Source organism: Lemur catta, chromosome 14, assembly GCF_020740605.2.
Source record: "Lemur catta isolate mLemCat1 chromosome 14, mLemCat1.pri, whole genome shotgun sequence".
Lineage (NCBI taxonomy): Eukaryota > Metazoa > Chordata > Mammalia > Primates > Lemuridae > Lemur > Lemur catta.
Genome location: NC_059141.1, coordinates 12284494 through 12307070, shown reverse-complemented (window position 1 = coordinate 12307070; position 22577 = coordinate 12284494). Strand labels below are relative to the sequence as shown.

Below are 22577 nucleotides of genomic sequence, written 5' to 3'. Positions count from 1 at the left end.
AGTACCCAGGGCTGTGGGTCAGGGTGCCAGACCAGGACCTAAACTCTGAACCCCAACCCCCTCGCTCACCAAGTTCTTAGCACTAAGATTTGCTTGAAATGAAGAAATTCTGAAGATATACAGAGATAGTTTGACACTGAGTTTGGGAAGATATTTTTTATATTAATCCTTATATTCTTGAAAAACACCATAATTTTGGGATTTCTATGTTGCAATAAAGAAAACAGATGCAGGGTGGTTTATATATAATGACTTAGCTAAAATTTAATACCATTAAAATTTTCTGAAGATAAATAACCCAGCAAAATTCAATATACTTTAAAATAAAATAATGCAATCTTTTTACATACATAAATAAAGCAACCAGGATGGTTCTCTTTCTCAGAAGCCAGTAAAGATTATCTTTAGTAAAAATACTCCATCAATACTGACTTTTTCAAGCTGACATATGTGGTAGTATAAGAACAGATTTTGAAATTTTAAAACTGATAAGAAAGTAAGAGGTAAGGTAAGTTCTTCCATATAAAAACAGTTAAGAGGAGAACAAATTAAATTTATTCCTACAAAGACCCAATGGGACAAAAAGAATTTAGAATTTTTAGCACAAGGAAAATATTCATGCATAGTGAGAGAGCACATGGGTTATTCTCTTCCTATCCCTAAGATATTAGTGTTTCTTTACCCCACAGTAAAAGCTGAATGTGAATAATTTCCATGAATCCAACATAATGAGTGAATTGCAAAGTTTTTCAATTTTTCAAGATCAGTCACTTACAGTATTTTCTTGTCCAAGCCTTTACTTAAGGATTGAAGTGTTTCTAATGATAGCACAGTGGTTCTAATGAATTGGTCCCCTAATTTAAAATTACTATATCAATATCTTCATGTAATCCAGTAGTAAATATATATGGATATATACATACATACATACTTATAATATGCATACATGTATATAGATCCAAAATTAGAATTATATTTCATTCAAAAATGATTAATGAAGTTTGAACATTTCCCAAGAATATTGTGATTACAGTTGCTTTCTGCAACTTCTTTTGTATTTTCTTAATAACACCAAAAAAATTAAGGCAACAAAAAATAATAGAAGATAGCATAGGAGAATCTTGCTATCGTCTAAGGATATGGAAGGCTTTTTCAAGCAGCATGTAAACATATAGATGATCTTGAAGTATCTATAAAAGCAAAAGTTTGGTGCTAATAAGAGTAAAATAACAAAAATTAAGAGAAATATTTGCAGTATAATATATTGTTGAATGTTTCTTTATCTAAACCTTTTCACAGTGATACAAACTTATAAATGTGTTTGACAATATTTCATTGACTTGTCAAAAGAATCAGTGCACAGTGTAGGTGTTGGGAACAATTTTAGTGCTGTTTTCATGCTATTTTTTAAAAATCTAAATTCCACAGTAAGTTTTCCATGTTATGATTTGGCATCCTCTCTGACTGTACTCTTAAAACTTTAGGGACAAGAAGCAGCATGGTTCGGGGGGACCAGAGTAATTTAAAAGGTACAGTTTGTCAGTACTTGAATAATTCTGACTTTTTTTGGTGGTTTCCAATGGGAAAAAAATGCAAATAATCCCTATTCGCTAGTTGGTACTAAGGACTGTTTGGGAGACTGAATTGTTCTTTCCCTATTTGTTAAACCAGAGAATTTCTAAGGTCCCTTCCAGCTCTACAATTCCCTGATTCTATGAATATCCCCATTATTATCATTACATCTCGTTTTGCTTAAAGAATGCTAAATCAGTAGTCTCTTATCTTGCATCTATCTTTGTGAGAAAGAGTAAAGAAAACTGAATTCAGTTTCTTCATGATTAATGTATTTGTCAAATTCTTTCCAAGTAGCAAATTAATTTATTGTGTTTTTTCATGAATGCAAATTAAAGCTGTGCAAACTATTGTGGTAAAACTTAGCAGCCCTTTTTCATAAATTAAAGCTAACTGATTTAATGTTAATGAAAGGAACTATATTCAAATACAAATTTTAATAACTTGGGTAGAAAGAAAATCTTAGACTTCATAAGCTTTTCCTTACATAAAATTCATGTAACTTGAACAGAAAGTCATTAAAATGTAATTTTCTATAGTGAAGCCTGTATTAATTACCTTGTCTGAAAATTTCCTTAGTAAATGCCTGCTCCTATGCATCTCTGGAAAGGAGAATTGTCTATTGATTAGTTAATTATCACAAACCAAGGGTCCCAGGTTCAGTTTTTGATAATCACTGTCTTATCTTTTTTCTTGTTTGAATATTCTGATCAAAACCAGAAGTAAAACAGATTTTTTAAAAATAGGGAAGTATTTTGCTTCTGTTCATATTGATGATACAAAGAGCATACAGTATAAGTTTAATAAAATATTTTGCAACGTGTTAATTCACAGGACTTAATCTAATATTCAGTGTATGTGTGTGTGTGTGTTTATGTGTATGGAAAATATCTTTGTTAGTAGGATAATGTTTTAAAAATGATTTTAGAAACATATCCTGTGAGCTTGTTCTCTCAAACTTTCAAGATTATTTAAATTTACTTCAGTAGGATTGTACAAAACAAAGATATTTGCAAACCCACTGATACCTGTGTCCTTCTTTGGTGTAACTGTCGACACACCCCATTTGGAATACTGGTCCTGCAGAACATGAGAGAATCAAAACCAGAATTTTCTTTTGATTTTTATATCCTAATTGTATTTGTGCTTGGTTTTTACTCATTTCAACAAAGGGAAATTTCAACTATTTATATTGACTAAATAAACATAAACTCTAGTGGCTAATTTATGCTCACATTTTTAAAAAGAAAAACTTGTAAATGCTACATCTGATTACATTTATTTTTTACTGAGATTTAGAAATTTTTGTATAATAATAAATAGTCCTGGTTTTTCAATATTAAAATTTACAACATTCACTAAATTCAAAAGCTAATACCTGATTGGATTTAATATTCACTTAATTCTGGGGCTAATCATTTTAATTGAGAAAGAAATCTAAAGCATAAATCTTTTGACTCATCCTGTTATATCCTATTTTTATGTCATGCTAAAAGTCATAAAAATGGCCAAAACAATGAAATTAAAACTGAAATATATCCAAAGCCTTTTTGGCTCATCTACCTATGGGCCTGAGAAGTGCCGGGGGTAAAGGAGTCCGTGGCTTGAGTAGGACAGAGGCTCCACTTAGTTTATCCTGCCTCCTGTCGTGGTCAGTGCTGGGTTTTACTTTAAGAAAAAATAAACTCATGGAGGAGCTTTAGAGGCTTTTTTGATGAACATGTGTAATATTTTTGCACCCGCTTTTTAGTTTTTATCTTGGCTGTCTTAACATCTTCTTTCAAAATGTCATCAGTGATTAGGCTACATTATGGGATAATTAATATGAACTTTTATCTCAAAGCTAATTTTGAGTAATACTGGAACAAAACATATGTCAATATGTTAAAGATGGAAAGTTGAACAGATTGCTTTTGTATGTAAAAAATATATTTTCTCTCTTTTCATTTCACCTTACTTTTTAAATACCAATCTAAGAGAAATGTTTGAGGAAGGTTGAATAACCTGGAAGGAAGCACCATCTGAAATTAGATGGTATGGTTCCCAAAATCCTTCCATAGAATGTGGTATAAACTCTTACATATTAAAATATTGGTCATTTTAGGAAGTTTAGGAAATATTTCCTCTGAACCTGAACTCTGAGGTTGTGCCTATGGTTGATTAGCTATGCCTAGTTCACACTGTAATGCCAATGCGCCATACTTGAACACTATCTCCATGTAACATTGTATGCCTCGTTTCCTTCTTCTAGGCAGGCCTTTTCCCAAATTAATTAAAATTACTAAACAACCTGTTTCATCCCACAGTAATTCTAGAGATTTCTTAAGCTTTTCCCTTCCCCAGAAGTTGCCTCTGCCATGTTTAATTGCACATCTCCATAAAGTCCATGCTTGGAATTGGAGTGTAACAGCTCTTCAGGTTGGATCACGAGCTTCAGAGAATGGTCTGGTCACATATACCATAAAAGGCACCATAACTGGATACTTAACTGAATAGTTCAGTCAAACAGCCAGGTGATTCAGCCACCTACAATCCAATCATTGGTTTTGTTTGAATTAAAATTAAAATTTGAGTGTTCCTGTCTCTCCGCATCCACACCAACATGTATTGTTTTGGGACTTTTTGATAAAGGCCATTCTCGCTGGAGTTAAGTGATATCTCATTGTGGTTTTGATTTGCATTTCCCTGATGATTAGAGCTGCTGGTGGGACTGTAAACTAGTGCAACCCCTATGGAGAACAATATGGAGATACCTTAAACAGATTCAAGTAGACCTACCACTCGATCTAGCAATCCCATTATTGGGCATCTACCCAGAAGAACAAAAGTCATTCTATAAAAAAGACACCTGCACCCGAATGTTTATAGCAGCACAATTCACAATTGCAAAGATGTGGAAACAACCCAATTGCCCATCAATTCATGAATGGCTTAGCAAAATGTGGTATATGTATACCATGGAATATTACTCAGCTATAAGAAATAACGGTGATATGGCATCTCTTTGGTTCTCCTGGAGAGAGTTGGAACCCATTCTATTAAGTGAAGTATCCCAAAAATGGAAAAATAAGCACCACATGTACTCATCAGCAAACTGGTTTCCCTGATCATCACCAAAGTGCACATTTGGGAATAACACCAATTGGGTATCGGACAGAGGTAGGGGCTGGGGGGAAGGGATGGGTGTATACCTACTTGATGAATGCGATGCGCACTGTCTAGGGAATGGACACGCTTGAAGCTCAGACTCAGGGGGATGGGGGGCATGGGCAATATATATAACCTGAACTTTTGTACCTCCATAATGAGCTGAAATTTAAAAAAATTAAATTAAATTAAATTTTGGAAATAATTGGTCTAGCTAATATATTCAGCTGGGTCAAGTTATGATCATACAAGTAGTTCTACACAAAGATAAAGGCACATTTTGTCTCAGGCAGATTGCTCAATATTTTTTAAAAAATAACATTTCTTATAATTCCCTACAAAGAATGCTCTAAGTATATAACTAAGAGTCATACTGATGGATGGGAGATGTCTATGCATGTGCGTTAGGGCCTGCTTATATGTACACTGATTTTCCATCTTTACAGATTATTCTAGCTCTCTAGAAATAATGGGCAGCCCTTTGTCATCTTGAATTCCTGACTCAGGATCATTATTTCTACTTCTCCATCCTCTTCTCTCAATTAGCACTTGACCAAAGAAATAAAAACAACTGGTCTGCTATTTCCAACTCCAGAAATGAAATAGAACAAAATATAATTTAAGCATGCATTTGTTCATAGAAGACTTGCTGGTGTTCTGATTATTATGATCCCAACTTGGCAAAATGCTTCAAAAACATAGTCTTTTACCCAAAAAAGGCAGGATGAGGGAAGACTGCAAGTTCCAGTTGATTTTAAATAAGCTATTTATTTGTCAAGATCTCCTTTTACATTGTTTCACCTTTGCAAATAAAAATTATAATCTGCATTTCTCCAACTTTGATAAGTGAAAGTTGAGATTAAAAAAATATGAAATCAAATGTGATGAAATTATAGTTTTTAAAACCTGATAATATCACACTTCTGCTATACTTCACTTTCTTAGATTTAATGACTCTAAAATGTAATGATATTATTAATATACGTTTCTTTATTTTTTTTAAACATTTCCTCTAATTATGGGAACTCATGGACCACTGGGCTGAAAGTCAGAGGCAGCTGGGTGGTGAACTGGCCTCTTGCCCAGACTTCAGAGCAAGACTAATTTGAAAACCCTTTACAGAACACAGCCCAGAGCCTACTGCTCAGAATATCTTGCTCTAATCAACCATTGATCATAAGAGATTTCCTTTATTGACCCGAAAGCAAGTTTTTTCATCTTCCTGCCAGCCAAAGCACTTACTGAAAGTAGGTAGATGGCATCCAAAGTGAATATGCCCAGTAAAGAGGACAAAGTTTTTCATCTTTGACATTTTGGTTCTCTCTCTGTGGGACACGTGCTAATAAGTGTCTCCTTTTGCCCATCTCTTCCTGGACCCATTTCATTGCCAACCTATGAGGAACCTTAGCAAGAGGCCTTTTTTGCAGATACACGTGGCAAATCACTCAGGAAACATGTTGGCAGAAAGCTAACGTGTTTGGAACCCATGTATGTGTCTGGAGACACCTTGGAATGCAAGCAGGGCCATGTTTACCCCCCTGGATATGACATCTGAGAGCTCCGGATCACTCTGAAGTCCGATCCCTCTATGATTTACCTGCCTGTGGAGTTTGAAAGGTCCCCACTAGTGCTGACACTTTGTGACACTTCTCAATCTATAGTAGCTCAGAGGCCACTTTGATTGCTCCCAAAGGCAAAGTGGGGCAAAATGATACTTTTTTCACTCAGAAGGGTCAGCATTTATGGGATTCTCAGTCAGATTCTCAAAATTGCTTCAGAGAATGACAGTTTCTTTCATACCATTCTCCCTTAGATTAAAGGAGGTCATTTAATCAAACTACTTCCAAAAAGTCCCTATTTTGAATTACTAGAGAGAATGTGTACTGTCAGGGTCCTGGATCGCTTAACAAACATCAGGGGACAGGTTTCAAGTCTGTTCTGAGGAATATGCTGTCCAACTCTACTGCCTTTTCCTTCAGCAAAGGATATTTATCAAGGATCAATTTGGCTACAGACATATCTGTTTTTGTTAAAATGCCTTTGGCCATTATGTTATCGGTAATAACTTTTGGTAAGGGCTAAGCAATTTATAATAATATTAATGGGAAAATCATGATTCTCTGTAGCATTTTCCCTTCTATTTTATCTAGACTGAGGATTTGCATAATTTTACCTAGGTTTTTTTCCTCCCATTTTTCCCGTTTGTTTTATATAGAAGTCATAAATTGCTTTACCAACAGAGTTTGTTAAAATAATATTTTGACTTTGCAGAGATAGTTACGTGTTTTCTATTTATTTTAATGTAGCACTTCAGAAAATATGACTGCTATGAACTTAGGGGAGCAGAAACATCACCTTGAAAAAAACTAAAATTAATTTTCTTAGTTGATAGCTTGTCTTTTAATATTCACTGTGGTATATCTGTGCTATGTGATATTATAAGCTTTGTATCTGTCTCCTATGCTGTCTCACACTCTCACGTAGATGCTGTGGAAAATAATCATGCACATCACCACCCAATACTGTTTCACCTTGATTTAAAATTGTAATCTAATTTCTTGTAAATAGGTATCTGAGCTTTGAAAAAACCGCACTCATACATTTGTGTTGGGCTAGAATTTTGCACCAAGTGCCTAGAGAGATCAGAACATGAAAGACAAACTGATTTTTCCCTTTTGATTCCTTCAGGAACTGAGGGAAGTTTATGGTGGGACTTGAGAAGTTTATTTAAAATAGTAAAAGCTTCTCCAAAGATTATTTGGGAAGAGTTGCTAGTGCTTTGACGTCAAGCCAATGTGGCAGCTGTTTCAATTTTTCATCAATCTTGTACACACAGCCACAGATATTAAAACCTATTTAGAGTCAGTGTTGACCAAGACAACTGAGCCAGATGGTCACTAGTGCAGCTCTCACTCTCTGGGCATAAGCATGCCCAGTCCTTAGGAAGGGGCATTAACACTTTGGGAACACAGTGGCACTATGCCAAATCATCTCCCCGGGTCACCTTCGTGGACAATAGATTAACTATAGGCACATTGATGCTATGGTCTTCCCTCTCCTGACCTGCATTACCCTCACCCTGTCCTCAGTAACCTCTCTGCAACTAAGTGTAAGGATTAGAGAAACAGAAAGAGGTAGCCTTATACCTTTAGCATAAAACAAAACTGAGACTTTCATCAGAATTCACTTCCTTAGCTTCACCTAGTTCCATGATACATTATTTCATTCTTATTCAAGTACTATTTATGGAAAATCTGTCTTAAACTGAGCATTGGTATACAGAAGTGAATAAAAACACAGTCCCTACTTTAAAGGTGTTCCCAGTTGAGAGGAGTGGACAGAGTTATAAAGACAAAATTGTATTATAATATAAAGAATTAGAAAACTAAATTGAAAAAGAAAAACTATCAGGTTGTTCAGAGACTCCTAGACATAAGATCAAGCCCCAGGCTGGTCTTTGACACCGCCCAGCCTGTTGACTCCTCTGATGTGAGACTTACAGCCATCCTGACCAATGTTATTGGCATCCTAGAAATCACCTAACAATATGGACAAACCATACCCAATATTACCAGTGTGGGTCTCACTCTTGAGATGTATGTCTAGTCCTTCCCAAGTCATTGACTAGCAAGACCAAAAGCACTTTCCTAGTAAGAAAGTGCTTGAAGCCATCCAGTGCCCTGGTTTCACAGTGGTGCTGTGGTCACTCTGCTGACCCCTGAGAGCAAATGTGGTGGGGAGGCCATCCGTGACATCTGGCTCCTTGCCCACGGCCTGCTGAAGAAAGGCAGCTGCAGTCATAAATTTGTAGAGCCAGGAGTGACCTTATCAGCCACCTACTCCAACTTCTGTCCAAGAGAAATTTCTCAAGGGACATTCTGCATTTCAAGTCAAGAAAAGTTTGGAAGCCACACACTCAGCTGCCTTACAGTTGTCATGGAATTTTAGGACTATTTGCTGCAAACAGAAACAGGATCTACAGCTTATGACTAGCTACTGACTAGTCTTCTTCCAGTCTGTGGACAGTCTCAGTCCTGGTTCCTGCTACCTCTCTGGGTGTTCCTGTCCTCTGTACTCTCAGCCTTCTCCTTGGTCTTCTCTCCTTTTTTATTCTTTCTACCAAGGTGGCCTCATTCATGCTAATGGCAGAGACTAGAGACTGCTAGTTCTCCACCTAAGATTTGCACACACACCCTCTCCCAAACCAAACCCAGCCGTGGAGAGTTCTTGCCAGGAGGCGGTACTTGTCATGGAACAGAGTGCTGTGAACTTTTCTGGCCCAAAGCAGTTTAGAAGGCGGTATACCCTTTCCACCCTCGCATCTCCTCTCTGCCACCTATGCTAATGCTCAAGGCAGCTGTGGAAGCCCTGGCTTAAAGATAGCAGAAGTGTCATCAGTCTGAGTCCCCGGGTGACTACAAAGTCCAGAGCTGCTTTCCCTCTTCATCCTGTCCACACACCCTGACACCAATCAAGAACACTTTACATCCTGAGAAATAAAATTCTATTTTGTTAAGCCACTGAGATTTCAGGCTTTAACTGTGGCAACAGCTAGCATTACCCACCTATTTAACAACAAAGTCTTCAGAGTGCCTCTGTGCAGATAACTCCCAATTCTATATCTCTGGGCTAGACGTTATTCCTGAGCTTCACACCTGCACATCCAGCTAGACAGCTCCACTAAGATGTCCCGCAGTTCACCAAACTCAGTATGTCTAAATCCAAACAAACAATCCACTGCCTTCCCACACACCCTGGCTGCTCCTGTTCCACCATATGCTGGTGCATAGCGTTTGTATGCACCCAGGCACCCAAGCCAGAAAACTGGGAGTCGTTTTAGACTCAGCCCTATTTTTATCTCCCATGGTAATCTCTCCTAAATATCTACCCTATCCATCCCTTTTCTCTCTCCTTATTGCTGCTTTCTTATCCAGTTTTAATGATAGTAGCCTCACCCCCTGCTCCAGTCTGTCCTCCAATCTACCACTAGGGGTGTCTCTTTGAAATAAAAATCTGATTATCCCTCTCCACTCATTAAAATCATTCCCTGGCTCTTTCTGGCTTACAGATTAAAAATCAGTGTCCTAGTTTGGCACCTAGGGTTGTTTTATGGACTCTTTGCTGCCTACCTATGTCTTCTCTCTCATCATTCTCCCATTGTTCTTTCTATAAGAAATGTCCTGAAGTTTCCCAAATATTCTTTCTCTCCATGGCATTGAATTTATGGTTCCCAGTTTCCAAAACACACCACCCCCCTCATCCCAGTGTTCTTCTTCTCATCGTTCAAACCTCAGCTCAGAGATCGTCTCTGTGGGAATCTTTGAATTCCACCCCCACCTTAAAGATCTCTGCCCAATCTTTCTTTTTGTCATGGCTTGTGCCTGCTTGGTAGAATTTGTCTCTGTGCAATTGTTAGCAAATCTAGGACTTCTTGCCTCTTTGCCCTAGTTTGGTGCTCTTTGAGAACAATCAACTACAACAACATTGCCTGAAATATGCCCTAAATACTGTTTATAGATTTAACCTGTATTGTCATCCATTCCTATCTGCACATATTGATGAATTGATGCCCATATAGTGCTGAGGGCAATGCCTGGCTTATAGTAAGCATTCAGTTGATATTAAAAGAATCATTGTTTTTGTATTATTATTACTATTGTTTTTATTACCATTGGCATTAATTAATGCCTTTGACCATAGCTGACTTCACATCTTTCCCAATTTCTGCTTTTCTTTTTCTTTTGTCTCACAATCATGTGGTAGACATTTGTGCCAAAGCAGCAGTTTCCTCCTTATGGCTGCAAATGGGCAGAGTGCAAGTCAAGGGGTCGGGAATCGTGGGTTCAGGTGCTACCACCACCAGGTGTGTGAGCCTGAACCAGTCATTTACTCTCTCTGTGCCTCATTTTGGTCATCTGTGAAATGAGGATAAAAATAGCTTCCTGACACTCTTCAACAGAATAGTTTTTATAAACACCCTATATTATAATGTAAAAGCATTTTTAATCTGAAAAAATGGATATAAGTTAATTATTAGTAGTATTTCCACTAACATAAGCAATATTAATATAAACAATGCTTTCTCCATTGAATGTTGTCATTCCTCTATTTTGTCATTATCACTTTCAGTTGTTTTCACATTCTCTAATGAATGGACAATACACATAAGTCATGTATATCTTCAGGAGCAAGTTTTCAATTTTATGAACCCAGGCATCAAAATCTGCCTTGAGGACTGAACACAGTATCACCTCACTGATGATGTTGCCCTAAATTGATGCTATTTGTGAGTCTTTTGAGTCCATCTTTCTATCAATTTTTCCCTTATTTGGCATTTCAACCCATAGTAGGCATGCTGGGTTTTGAATGAATGAATGAATGCTACTATAGGGTAGAGGCAAAATCTTTGAGTTCCCAGTGTTTTGTCTATAGCTTCCTATTTGACTTCAAGCTTCACACTTGTTATTGATGACAATGATGATGATGATGATGATGATGATTGACATTTTTGAACTCTTATGTGCCACATACTTTGCTAGGCCCTTTATATTTAATCCTCACAATAACTTGATCTAAAGAATACATAAGCTTAATCCACTATAATGTAAGCTCCATGAGGTATAGAACCTTTCATTTCTTGGCTGTTTTGTTCACTGTTAAATCCCTAGGGACTAGAGCAGTGCCTGGCAGATAGTAGGCACACAAGAAACAATTTTTGAATGAAGTTATTTGCTCTTCAAACAATTATTTAATCCTTAGGACTTTGGAGTTTATTGGGGATTTGTAATTTGATTGTGATTTCTTATTATTACTAGTAACTGTTTTATTGTTGAAATTATTAACTAAATTTGTATAATACTTTATAGTTTATAAAATACTTTGACATATATAACCTTATTTAAGGTAACCAATGACATTTTTTCACTAGAAACATTAAAACACAATGTCTCTACCAAATGAAAAATAAAATATGGCCATTGGCCAGGCACGGTGGCTCACACCTATAATCCTAGCACTCTGGGAGGCTGAGGCGGGAGGATCGCTCGAGGTCAGGAGTTCAAGACCAGCCTGAGCAAGAGCAAGACCCCGTCTCTACTAAAAATAGAAAGAAATATGCTGGACAACTAAAAGTATATAGAAAAAAATAGCCGGGCATGATGGCACATGCCTGTAGTCCCAACTACTCAGGAGGCTGAGGCAGTAGGATTGCTTCAGCCAGGAGTTTGAAGTTGCTGTGAGCTAGGCTGATGCCACGGCACTCTAGCCAGGGCAAAAGAGTGAGACTCTGTCTCAAAAATAAATAAATAAATAAACAAAATAAAATAAAATATGGCCATTATTATAATACCTCCATAGTTTGATTTCTTCAATGAGCAGTAAGCATTTACAAGCTTAAAATAAGGGATTATTCTATATCAGGATTGTTGCAGTTTTTTAGTTCAAGGAAGAAAATACTTTCCCTAGTTGGCTTAGAAAGAGGGAATTGCCAATTGATTACCAAATTTACTTGAAAATGTGGCAAAACTGATTCTGGTAAATATCTGTGGCTCCAAAAACAATGGCAAAATATTTTAAATGAACTAAGTAAAATTTTCTAGGATGTAATTAAAATGAGAACTGATGACATCTCAAAGAAGCCTTTCGCTTGCTAAGAACCATGAGGATTTGCACTGAACAATGGTTTGAGACAGTAATGGCCGTGATTTACTCAGCATATTCTGACCAATAAGAGAACAATTCATATCAAATTTAGGGAGTGCTCAGCACTGTTATAGAAGTGTTGGATAAGGCATCTGTGGTGCTAGAGTAGGATTACATTTTCTATAACTTGAACAGTGTGTGTTTAAATAAACTGTAAAATATTACAATGTGTTAAAGGCCAAGCAAAATTTCATAACCAGAATACAATTGTCATTTGTATTTAAACATCGGCACCTGTAGTTGTCATTGGTTTTTATTAGGTAAGGAGAAACATCTCTTCAAATTTGGACAGATATGACTAGTCCATTTGTCATTCCAGTGTCTTCAGCATTTGAAGTATTTCAATTTTTGTTCAACAATGTAACCTTTGGAGTTTTGCCTAATAATGACTTCAGTTGTGCTGGCCTTCCAACAGATAAATTAAAATGGAAATGCATATTTTCTAATTATTCATCCAGCCTTGCTGCATATTGGCAAGGGTGGCCACACTGAATGTTAAATTGAGTCTGCACAATAGCTAGAGTCTGTGTAATATCAAAGTTTCCCAAAGTCACTTTCTTAATCATGTGAAGGATAGCCGAGACTCTGATCAGTAGTATGTAGCTATATACAGTTTGAGGGAAAACATTTAAACATCCCAGCATGGTATTTCCATTTAAATCTGATTACAGTGAAATAAAACTGTAGCCATTAAAGGTTTAGAAGAACTACAAATACAAGCAGTAAAAGAAGACAGATAGTAAATGAGGTAGTAAAACATTTCAGCAGGGCAAACAGTTTACAGCGCTCATTCAGTCTTCCTGAAGCAGACTGTGCAATTCAATACAGACCCGCACCGTTCCCTGAACTCCACTTAAACCTGCAATTAACCTTTCACGCCTAATGAAGCTGTTTTCCTGGAAAATTAAAATATATAGTGGTGCCTGCTTGTACACAGACTTCGGAGGAAAGCATTTCAAAATGAATGACTTTTCTGAGGCTTTTGTTCAAATGTAAAATGGAAGGTCTATGTTTGTATATAAAGCAGGAATGTTTTCCAAGGCAATTTCATTTGATGTGCAGTATTTTATTACTGTACTTATTAATTGTTCTGCATAATTGTAAAAAAACACACATCAGTAATTTTATGATTAGATTGTTACTGCTGATGTCTAATATTACCATTTCACTTCCATTAGGGAAAACTAGAGTTTTACTAACAATAACTAAATTCGTGATGTTTCTCCTTGGCAGTTTTTGTTGTAAATTTAGTGGTTTAAAAACACATATTTACCATTTAAATACTTAGCTATTATTCATTTACATTACTTTCTCTTTAGGGCATGTTGGCGCATGTTTAAAGAGAAACAAAGTTCTTACATTTCATGAAGCAAATATTGTTTTTTCTAAGGTTGTGGGTGAAGGTCTGAATATGAAGCATGTTCTGTTTATTTACAAAATAGCTGTGGTGCACTCCCATGTTCATTTCAGCATGATTCATAGTAGCCAAGATATGGACACTTAAGTGTCCATCAACAGATAAATGGACAGATGGATAAAGAAAATGTAGCATATATACGCAGTGGAATACTATACGGCTTTCAAAAGGAAATTCTGTCCTTCACAACAACATGAATGGAACTGGAGGACATTATGTTAAGGGAAATAAGGCAGGCACAGAAAGGCAAATAGTGTACGATTTCACTTGTACGTGGAATCCAAAAAAGTTTTGGTCTCATAGAAACAGAGAGTAGAAGGGTGGTTACCAGAGGCTGGGGGAGGGGAGAGATGGAGAAAGAGAAGCTGTTGACCAAAGGGTACAAAGTTTTAATTGGGAGGAATTAGTTTTAGTGATCTATTGCACTGCTTGGTGACCACAGTTAATAATAATAATACATTATATATTTCAAAACTACTAAAAGAAAAGATTTTTGCTGTCTTCACTACAAAAAAATGATAAGTTGGTGAGGTGTTAGCTTGATAGAATATAGATAGATAGATCAAAATATCACATTGTACTGCATAAGTATACACAATTATTATTTGTCAATTAAAAATAAATTTTAAAAAAATAGCTGCTGTAACTCTTGGCATGCAACCCAGGCACTGGTGAATTTTGCCCATTTTCTGAAGTAAGTTCCAGAGGCCCCAAAGGAGTGCACTTGCTCCACAGCGTGGCCTGGCCCGGGTGGCCCAGAGCAGCCCCTGTGATGTTCCATGTCAGCAAGCACCAGTTTGAAAGCCTGAGAAGCCATAGAAAATGGAAAAGGACACAGAAGATGATACTTTCTTAAATGGTTTATACTTCATATTTAAATAATCTAAATATCATAGTATCTGGTATTTAAGAACTAAAAGTACAAAAAGGTAAAACTTATAATAAATATTTAATCCCCAGCATTTTTATTGAATCCACTGGTATATTTTGATGTAAATTCTGCTAGCCTGCGGCGTCTGTGCATCATCTTGATATGGTAAATGAAATTCCTTTAGACCACCAGTCTAAAATAATGAATTGTTCCCCCAGTTAATTGTATTGCTTTGATAACAAGGAACTATGCTAGGCCTAGAGAACACAATAAGTGGATTTCATCAGATGATTTGTGTGACGTTTTGAAAAATGATCTTCTGGAGTGACCTGATTTTAATGGAACTCAAACGGTATACAGCACGCGCCACCGCACAGCACCGACTGGGAGGAAGCACTTCCTCCTACGGCACAAGGAGTGCAGGATCCTCCCCAGAAAACCTCCCACTAGGAGGAATTCCAGGCAAGTCTAAAGCAGGAGAAAGCGTGTGCCGCAAAGCGCAACACAAAGATCCTATTTCTAGGTTGCTTTTATTTTATCGATATATATATCTTTTTTTAAATACAGAAAAGATCTCAAGCTATTCTTACCTCTTCATCACCAGAGTGGAAATAAACCGAGACCAACAAAAGGAAAACAAACAAAAGCTATTTATTCTGAGTTTGCTATAGCAAGGGAGTCAGCCGCCGTCCCTTGCATTTTGGTAGAGACTCAAAGGCAGGCCGAAGGGTGAGAAAACTTTATAGTGGAAAAAAAAAAAGGAAGCCTCAGGTGTGCCCCGATTAGGGGCTGGTGGCGTGGGGGTGTTGCCGGTGGGCTAACCAGACACGGGGCATCTTAGGGGAGTGGTAGGGGTGCATATTTGTCTTTGTCTGGTTGGTCCTAAGTGGGAAGTGGGGACAAAAATTAGAGAAGCCATCAGTTATTAATCAAGTCCTGGCCATTTGGGGCTGACTGTTACAGAGGCTATTGTTTGTCTTCACGGATTGTTACTAGAGAAAGCAGTCTGACTTCCTGTAAGTCTGACTTGTAGCAGTCTGGCTTCCTGGGCTGGTTGTTACAGAAAATAGGTTGGTTTACTAAGCAGTTTGCTGCAGGTTGTGAGTCAGAGTTCTATTTTGATAGGTGGTCTGGCCGTTATCTGTTTATTTGATCTCTCACCAGCATATAAATGTTACATTTAGGGGATGGAGGGAGGTAATACTGTCCTTTTTCAAGAGCTGCTGACTTTTCTTTTTATCAATTAAGAAAATCAGATTTCCTGCAATAACAAAGTGTGCTGAAGGGCCATGATGGGCATGACTTTATCTCTCTTTCTTTTTTTTAATGAGTCTTCCACACACTATTCAATTCAGGAAGATAAGGACTTTGTCTTTCTTGTTCATTCTTTTATATCCAGGTCTTCTTGTAGGTTGAAAGAGGACCTAGGAACTTCTGAGTTGTTTGGGTTTTCTCTTTTTCTTTTTTTTAAGTTCACCATATATTAAACATGAAGAAATGCAAAAGTAGTAATAAAAATCTTATACTTAACTTGGCGTTTATGGTACACGCACACACAAATGTAGTTATTAGGATCATTGTGCTTTTTGTAATTAAATTACAAGATTTATAAAGAATAACTCATGGTGGGCCACAAGCTGTGTGGTCTAGTAAAGGACCCAAGCTTAAATCTGAATGAAAACACCATTTGGCTCATCAAGAAGGTAAGACTTTGGGCAAGTAGCCCTGAGCGTCCTCGATGAGTGTACACATGGTGGACACTCAAGTACCACTGCCTGGAGGAATGCAAGGTTCCCTATATACACATTGCCAAATGTGTTTTGTAAATGTGTTTGAGTGTTGCATTTTCACAGGAAATGATAAAAAGCTGTCAAATTAAAAATAAGCATGATTTGCAATTTTATTGGTAAATTAAAACTGAAATATTATTCATGATATATGATTTTCAACTGAATGTGTTTCCAAGCTTCCGAATCATTAGGAAACCCAAGATATGTTGTGAGAGATACTACTTTATTTAGGCTTTGGACTTCATATACCCTGAGAAACAAAGATACAGTGACAGTTTTGAATTAACATAGAATTTCCTGTTTTGGCGATTTGAACTGTTTACTTCTCTTCTGGTGCTATATCTTCTGTAAGGAAAACAACATTTGCAGCCACATGTAAATGGAAAAGTATTATTTTTCAGACCTTCTTTGGGCTAGGTCATGCAGTGATTTAATGAATAACATGATTTCATATTTGGATGTTGTGATCATTGAAATTAGTATAAGTGGTCTCTTAAAAAAGACATATATTATTTGTTGTAATTGGCCATCTGTGGGTAATATGGTGCCAGGAATGAAATAGCAGGAAGTTGTAAATTATGACGGAGATATGCCAGGAGATCTGTGGAAACTTAAGATCTGCCTGAACTTTGAGTTAACACAACCAAATTCTGTGATTCAAAAAAATGATAATAATGTCCTTCAGCTCGATCAGTTAAAGAAATATAAAAATAATTATTTACTACAGCAGAATAAGTGGTTAAAATATCTATGTTGGACACTTTAGAAGTTCACATGTGCTTTTCAAAGGTCAAGAAAACAATTTCTATTTATCTTCAGGTACAGAAATGACTCAAACAAAGATCACCAAATCTTCCTTGAGGAAATCTAGTGGCCTTTGCTACAGGGCTTACCCTGCTGGCCGGTTTGGTACTTTTTACAGACTCCTTGATCCTGGCCCTCCCTTGACTTCCACGACACTGCACTTGGCCAGTTTACGTTCCTTGTGCAGTGCCCATGTCCCTTCATTGGCATTTCTTTCTGTTCATAAATCTCTGGAGTTCTGTTTATTGCCAGGTCATGTTTGAAGCTTACCTAGAATAAACTGACCCACAGGAATAAAATAATACAATGCCAGCTTACATAGGATAAGATCCAAAAGTGATGCCTTCCTCTAAGAGCAACATACGGAGGAGATGCCTGTGAAGGCTCAGGGATTGGGTGAGCTCGATTCAAAGTCCAGTCTCCAAGGCCATGGAGAAAGGAAAATGAAGCAGAAGTCCTTTGGCGACCTCTTCTTAAACAAGGCCAAACAGTCTGGCCTCTTAGTTTAGTATGGTGATTTGACACATTTTGTTTTACGCAAGAATTATATGGGACACAACAGAAATTAAAATGACTCATGTATAGCTATGAAAAGCCAGAGTATTTGGTTGAGCCATTCCTTGTATAAATTTAATATTAATAATATCTTTACTATCCCTGAGCATCTTACCAAATGTTCCTGCCAATCAATGCATAAACAATGTAACAAAACAAATTAATGTAACAAACAAAATCCTTTTGGTTACTTATGATACCTAGAGGTCCACTTTTGTGGTCATATTCTGCCAGGAGTACTTCAAGTCCTTTTATAATATTTAAGACATTTATCAGCTAAATTTCAACAAGTTGTCTTTCTTCCATGTCCATTTATGCATAACACATCTCTAACCCTGGAGTGCTTTCTTACTTCTTGAAAACTGTTTGAGAGAATAAAAAAATGAGTCAGAGACTGGGAGAAAATATTTGCAAAACAAATACCTGATAAAAGGCTGGTATCCAAAATCTTCAAAGATTTCTTAAAACTCAACAATAAGAAAACAAACAACCATTTAGGGGACGGACACGCTTGAAGCTCTGACTCAGGTGGGGCAAAAACAATATATGTAACCTAAACATTTGTACCCCCGCAATATGCTGCAATAAAAAATTTAAAAAAAAGAAAGAAAACAAGAATCCCAATTAAAAACAGGCAAAAGATCTAAACAGACACCTGACTAAAGAAGATATACAGGTAGAAAATAAATATATCAAAAGGTGATCAGCATGATATGTCACTAAGGAATTGCAAATTAAAGCAACCATGAGATACAACTATACACCCATTAGAATTGCTAAAATCCAATACACTGACAACACCAAATGCTGGCAAGGATGTGAAGCAACAAGAACTCTGAATCATTGCTGGTGGGAATACAAGATGGTACAGCTACTTTGAAATATAATGTGGCAGTTTCTTACAAAGCTAAAACATAAGCTTACCATATTATCCAGAAATTATGCTCCTAGGTAATTGTGAGTTGAGAACTGAAGTCTATGCAAAAACATGCACACTGATGTTTATAATGGCTTTATTCACAATTGCCAAAAACTGGAAGGAAGAGCAATCAGGATATCTTTCTGTAGGGGAATGTATGAACAAACCCTGGTATACCCATACAATGGAATATTATTCAGCAATAAAAAAAAATGAGTTATCAAGCCAAAGGAAAAAAAAAAAAGACATGGAAGTATGTTAAATGCATATTTCCAAGTCAAAGAAGGCAGTCTGAAAGGCTACATACTGTATAATTCCAACTATATGACATTCTGGAAAAGGCAAAACTACAGAAACATTAATAAAAAGATCAGTGGTTGCCAGAGGCTTGGGGAATGAGAAGGATAAATGGATGAAACCCAGGAGATTTTCAGGGCAGTGAAACTATTCTGTATGATACTGTAATGGTGGATACTTGACATACATTTGTCAAAACCCACAGAACTGTACAACACAAAGAGTAAACCCTAATATGAACTCTGGACTTTAGTTGATAATCTTATATCAATACTGGTTCAGTTTTTCTGTAAACCTAACACTGCTATAAATTTTTTAAAAAAATCTTGATATGATGAGATTTTTTTTTCCTAAAAAGCAAAACAAAACAAAATAGTAACCTTGAGAATTCCTAGTACATCCAGAGCAAACTTGTGTTTAGACACAGATGCTAAAGTATGGAGTCATATTCACAACTAAAGGTGATGTTTCGTCAAACGCTGAATTTGGTTGTCCAAAGTGAGAGTCAGTTAACTTTCTTCCATACTTGTTCTTCTTCATGTGTGAAGTTCATGGTCCAAGTTAAGCAACGTTTTAGACAAAGGGCAAACTACTTGATAACTTCCAATAAACAGCTAAACCTTTGATGACTAAACGTAAAGCAATAGAAAACAGGGCACTAAGCCACCATTGTCGCCATGGCAGAAATATCTAAGCAAGCATTTAAATGCCTTCCTCTCTTTCTTCCAGGCCTTGCAATTGCCAGTGCCCTAATAGACATTTCACAACAGAAGCCTTCAGATAGTAAAGACAAGACTTCCGGAGTCCGAAATCGAAAACACCTCTCAACACGTCAAGGAACTTGTGTCTGAGAAATGGAAACCGCTCCTGTATATTCTGTAATGTTCTATTTTGTAAATGGCTTCTGTTAAAAGCTGTTCTATGGCCTCAGATTTTATGGAGGTAAATCTCTGCATCATCCAGGACTCAAGTACAGTTTCCTCCAAATGGGCAATCTCCCAAGTGGCCAAAGAATGTTCTTGAGTTTTATAAAAGTAACAATAGAGATGGTCACAGGTGATAAAGTCAGTTTTTACAACTATGTTAGGCTTATTATAGCTACCATTAAATAACTCTGGAAAAAGATGTATATTGTTTCTTAATGCAGATGAAAAATATGTAATTCGTATAAATCAACTGTTTATATCCAAGACTTTAAAGAAAGACATTTTATAATGCCTGACTGATAAGAACTGTACAGTTTTTGCCTCATAAGCAATCTTAAATCACCTGTTTATGAACAGGAAATGGACAAATTGCAATGGCTTTAAATGCTGTTTTATCTTATTGTAAATGTGAAAGCAAGATTTTGATTTAGTAGGATGTAGATAATGTATTTAAATATTTCACATGACCATATCATGTCCAAACTCGGTTTGAAAACGTGACAGTCTTCCACCTAACTGGAATGCAGACCAGACTGAGTCCATTTGGATGGATGGTCGGAACAACTTCACAGGAAGTTTATTAGAATTCTGAGTGTGGAGGACATTCCTGTCGCCCATGCCAACTGCCTAATTCATTATCAGAACTGATAGAGCATGGAGAAGCCTGTCCAGCAATCAATTTTTCCTCTCCTTCCAAAACACAGCCTCCAACACCACAACGTGAAGAGGGCTGCGACAGTTACGTTTCAGTGTGCAAGCTTCTGCTCCAATGTGGTAGTGGTTCTAATTGCCTCGGAATCACTGGATCAGACCTAAATGATCCATCTGCATTTTTGTCAGAACAAATAATTTTCTTTTGGCCTTCCCCTCCTAACTGCTAGATTTTATCTAGCTTTTACAAATGTTATGAAATGTATTTTAGAGGTGACCCCTCTCAAGTTATGATAGGACCCAACTTCCTTCCTGCCAGCTATTTCCCGCAGAGTACAAGCAGAGGATCGCACTCGCTGGCGGACAGCAAAAAGCATTCCTGCTTCTAACGTGAACGCGTTGGTGTCTAAAATCTACATTTTAGAAAATATTTTCATTATTGCCCACATTCAGCTTATCCTTAATGACTCAAAACTCTGAAGTATGGCAGAAAGGAAAAATACAGTAAAACTGCCTTCACACTGGAACGTAGAATCATTTGTGTCTAATACTGACCACGGTTCACTAAAACTCAGTAGCATTAACAGAATCAGTTTAGAATTGCGTTTCCTAACTTTAGGGTGACTACAGGATATATGTGAGAACTGTGAGGGAGATTTCCAAAGCTGCTGTATACGATATAGTTTGGTTCGGTATGAAAGTAATTTAAATATAATTGATGTTTAGTACTATATATGTACTTTTCACGTTCTTTGGATTTCTGGAAGGTAATGACACTTTACTGTTTACAGCTAATGCATAGTTACTTGCATGCCATGGTTGTACAGTAGCAAAATAAGACTCTATTGTGATATTAAATGTTTATTTCATAAGGCCATTTATACATAGCTTAATTTGATGAGGATTGAATGTAATATATAACAGGAATGATCATACAATACGTAGTTGCATCTTATATAAGATTGCTAGGTTGCATCTAACCATGACTATGTCATTATTTTGATAATTAGGCATTTATGAATTATAGTATATATTCCTTATGCTGGCATGATAATTTTGCTATTTTCCATGCATTAAAAATAAGACAAATTCTTACAGTAATTTTATTAATTTTATCTATAGCCTGTGGGGGTTTTTTGGAGGGGGAGGGCACTGGTTGTTTCTACTTCTCTATGATATTTTCTCTCTCAAAGAAACAGGGAGCTAAGTTTGTAAATGTCTCCTAAAAACGATCAGGTAATTTTATCAGCTTCTTTTTGGACTCTTTAAATGTTGATTTTTCTCATGGAAAAACAAATTGACAAAACTAGTGATTACAAAGATGTAATCATTGAAAAATAAAGCAATTGGCCGATTTGTTTAATTCTCTAACATTTGTCATGGGAGAAAGCTTATATAACAAAAATACAAAAACATACAGACTTGTGTGTCAAATCTGTATCCGCTATGTTTTTAGAGAGGCTCCACAACTATTAATAGTATAACTGTGAAAGAATTGTCAGGTTTTATCCACCTCAAATCCCACTGGGTTCTTCAAACTTGAAAATTCAAATTTTGGAGAATTTGGGGACATAATGCAATCTTCAGTTAAAGTCATACTACACCTTTCTGGGTCAAATATTTCTTACTCCATGGCTAATTATGCAATATATTCTCAACTTATCAAAGCTTTTTGCCCTCAGGTGAAGTAGATTGAAAAGACATAAAGGATCAAGAATAATCACTATGAATCTGTGTCTTGTTTTTTCCCCCTACATCCCAAATACTTTAAATTTGGATGCTTTCATTTTTTTAATAATCAAGTCACACAAATATGGAGATACTTTCCTAGAAGTTAGAAGTTAAATGACTGATTCTCTTGAAAACTTACCTTTATGGAATTCTGAACATTTCAATTTAGAATGACTTTGAAATATTCTTTAGATTT

The 22577-nt window shown here is 36.5% G+C and overlaps 1 protein-coding gene across 1 annotated transcript in view; it reads left to right on the top strand.

Annotated features, from left to right (window-relative positions):
* ATRNL1 (attractin like 1) overlaps positions 1-21745 on the top strand; it is a 541384-nt gene extending 519639 nt beyond the window's left edge. The window contains exon 29 of the mRNA XM_045568085.1: positions 19803-21745. Within this exon, the coding sequence (XP_045424041.1) occupies positions 19803-19924 (122 nt within the window). The 3' untranslated portion in view covers positions 19925-21745. The remainder of the gene's footprint in view (positions 1-19802) is intronic.
* The last annotated feature ends 832 nt before the right edge of the window (positions 21746-22577 follow it).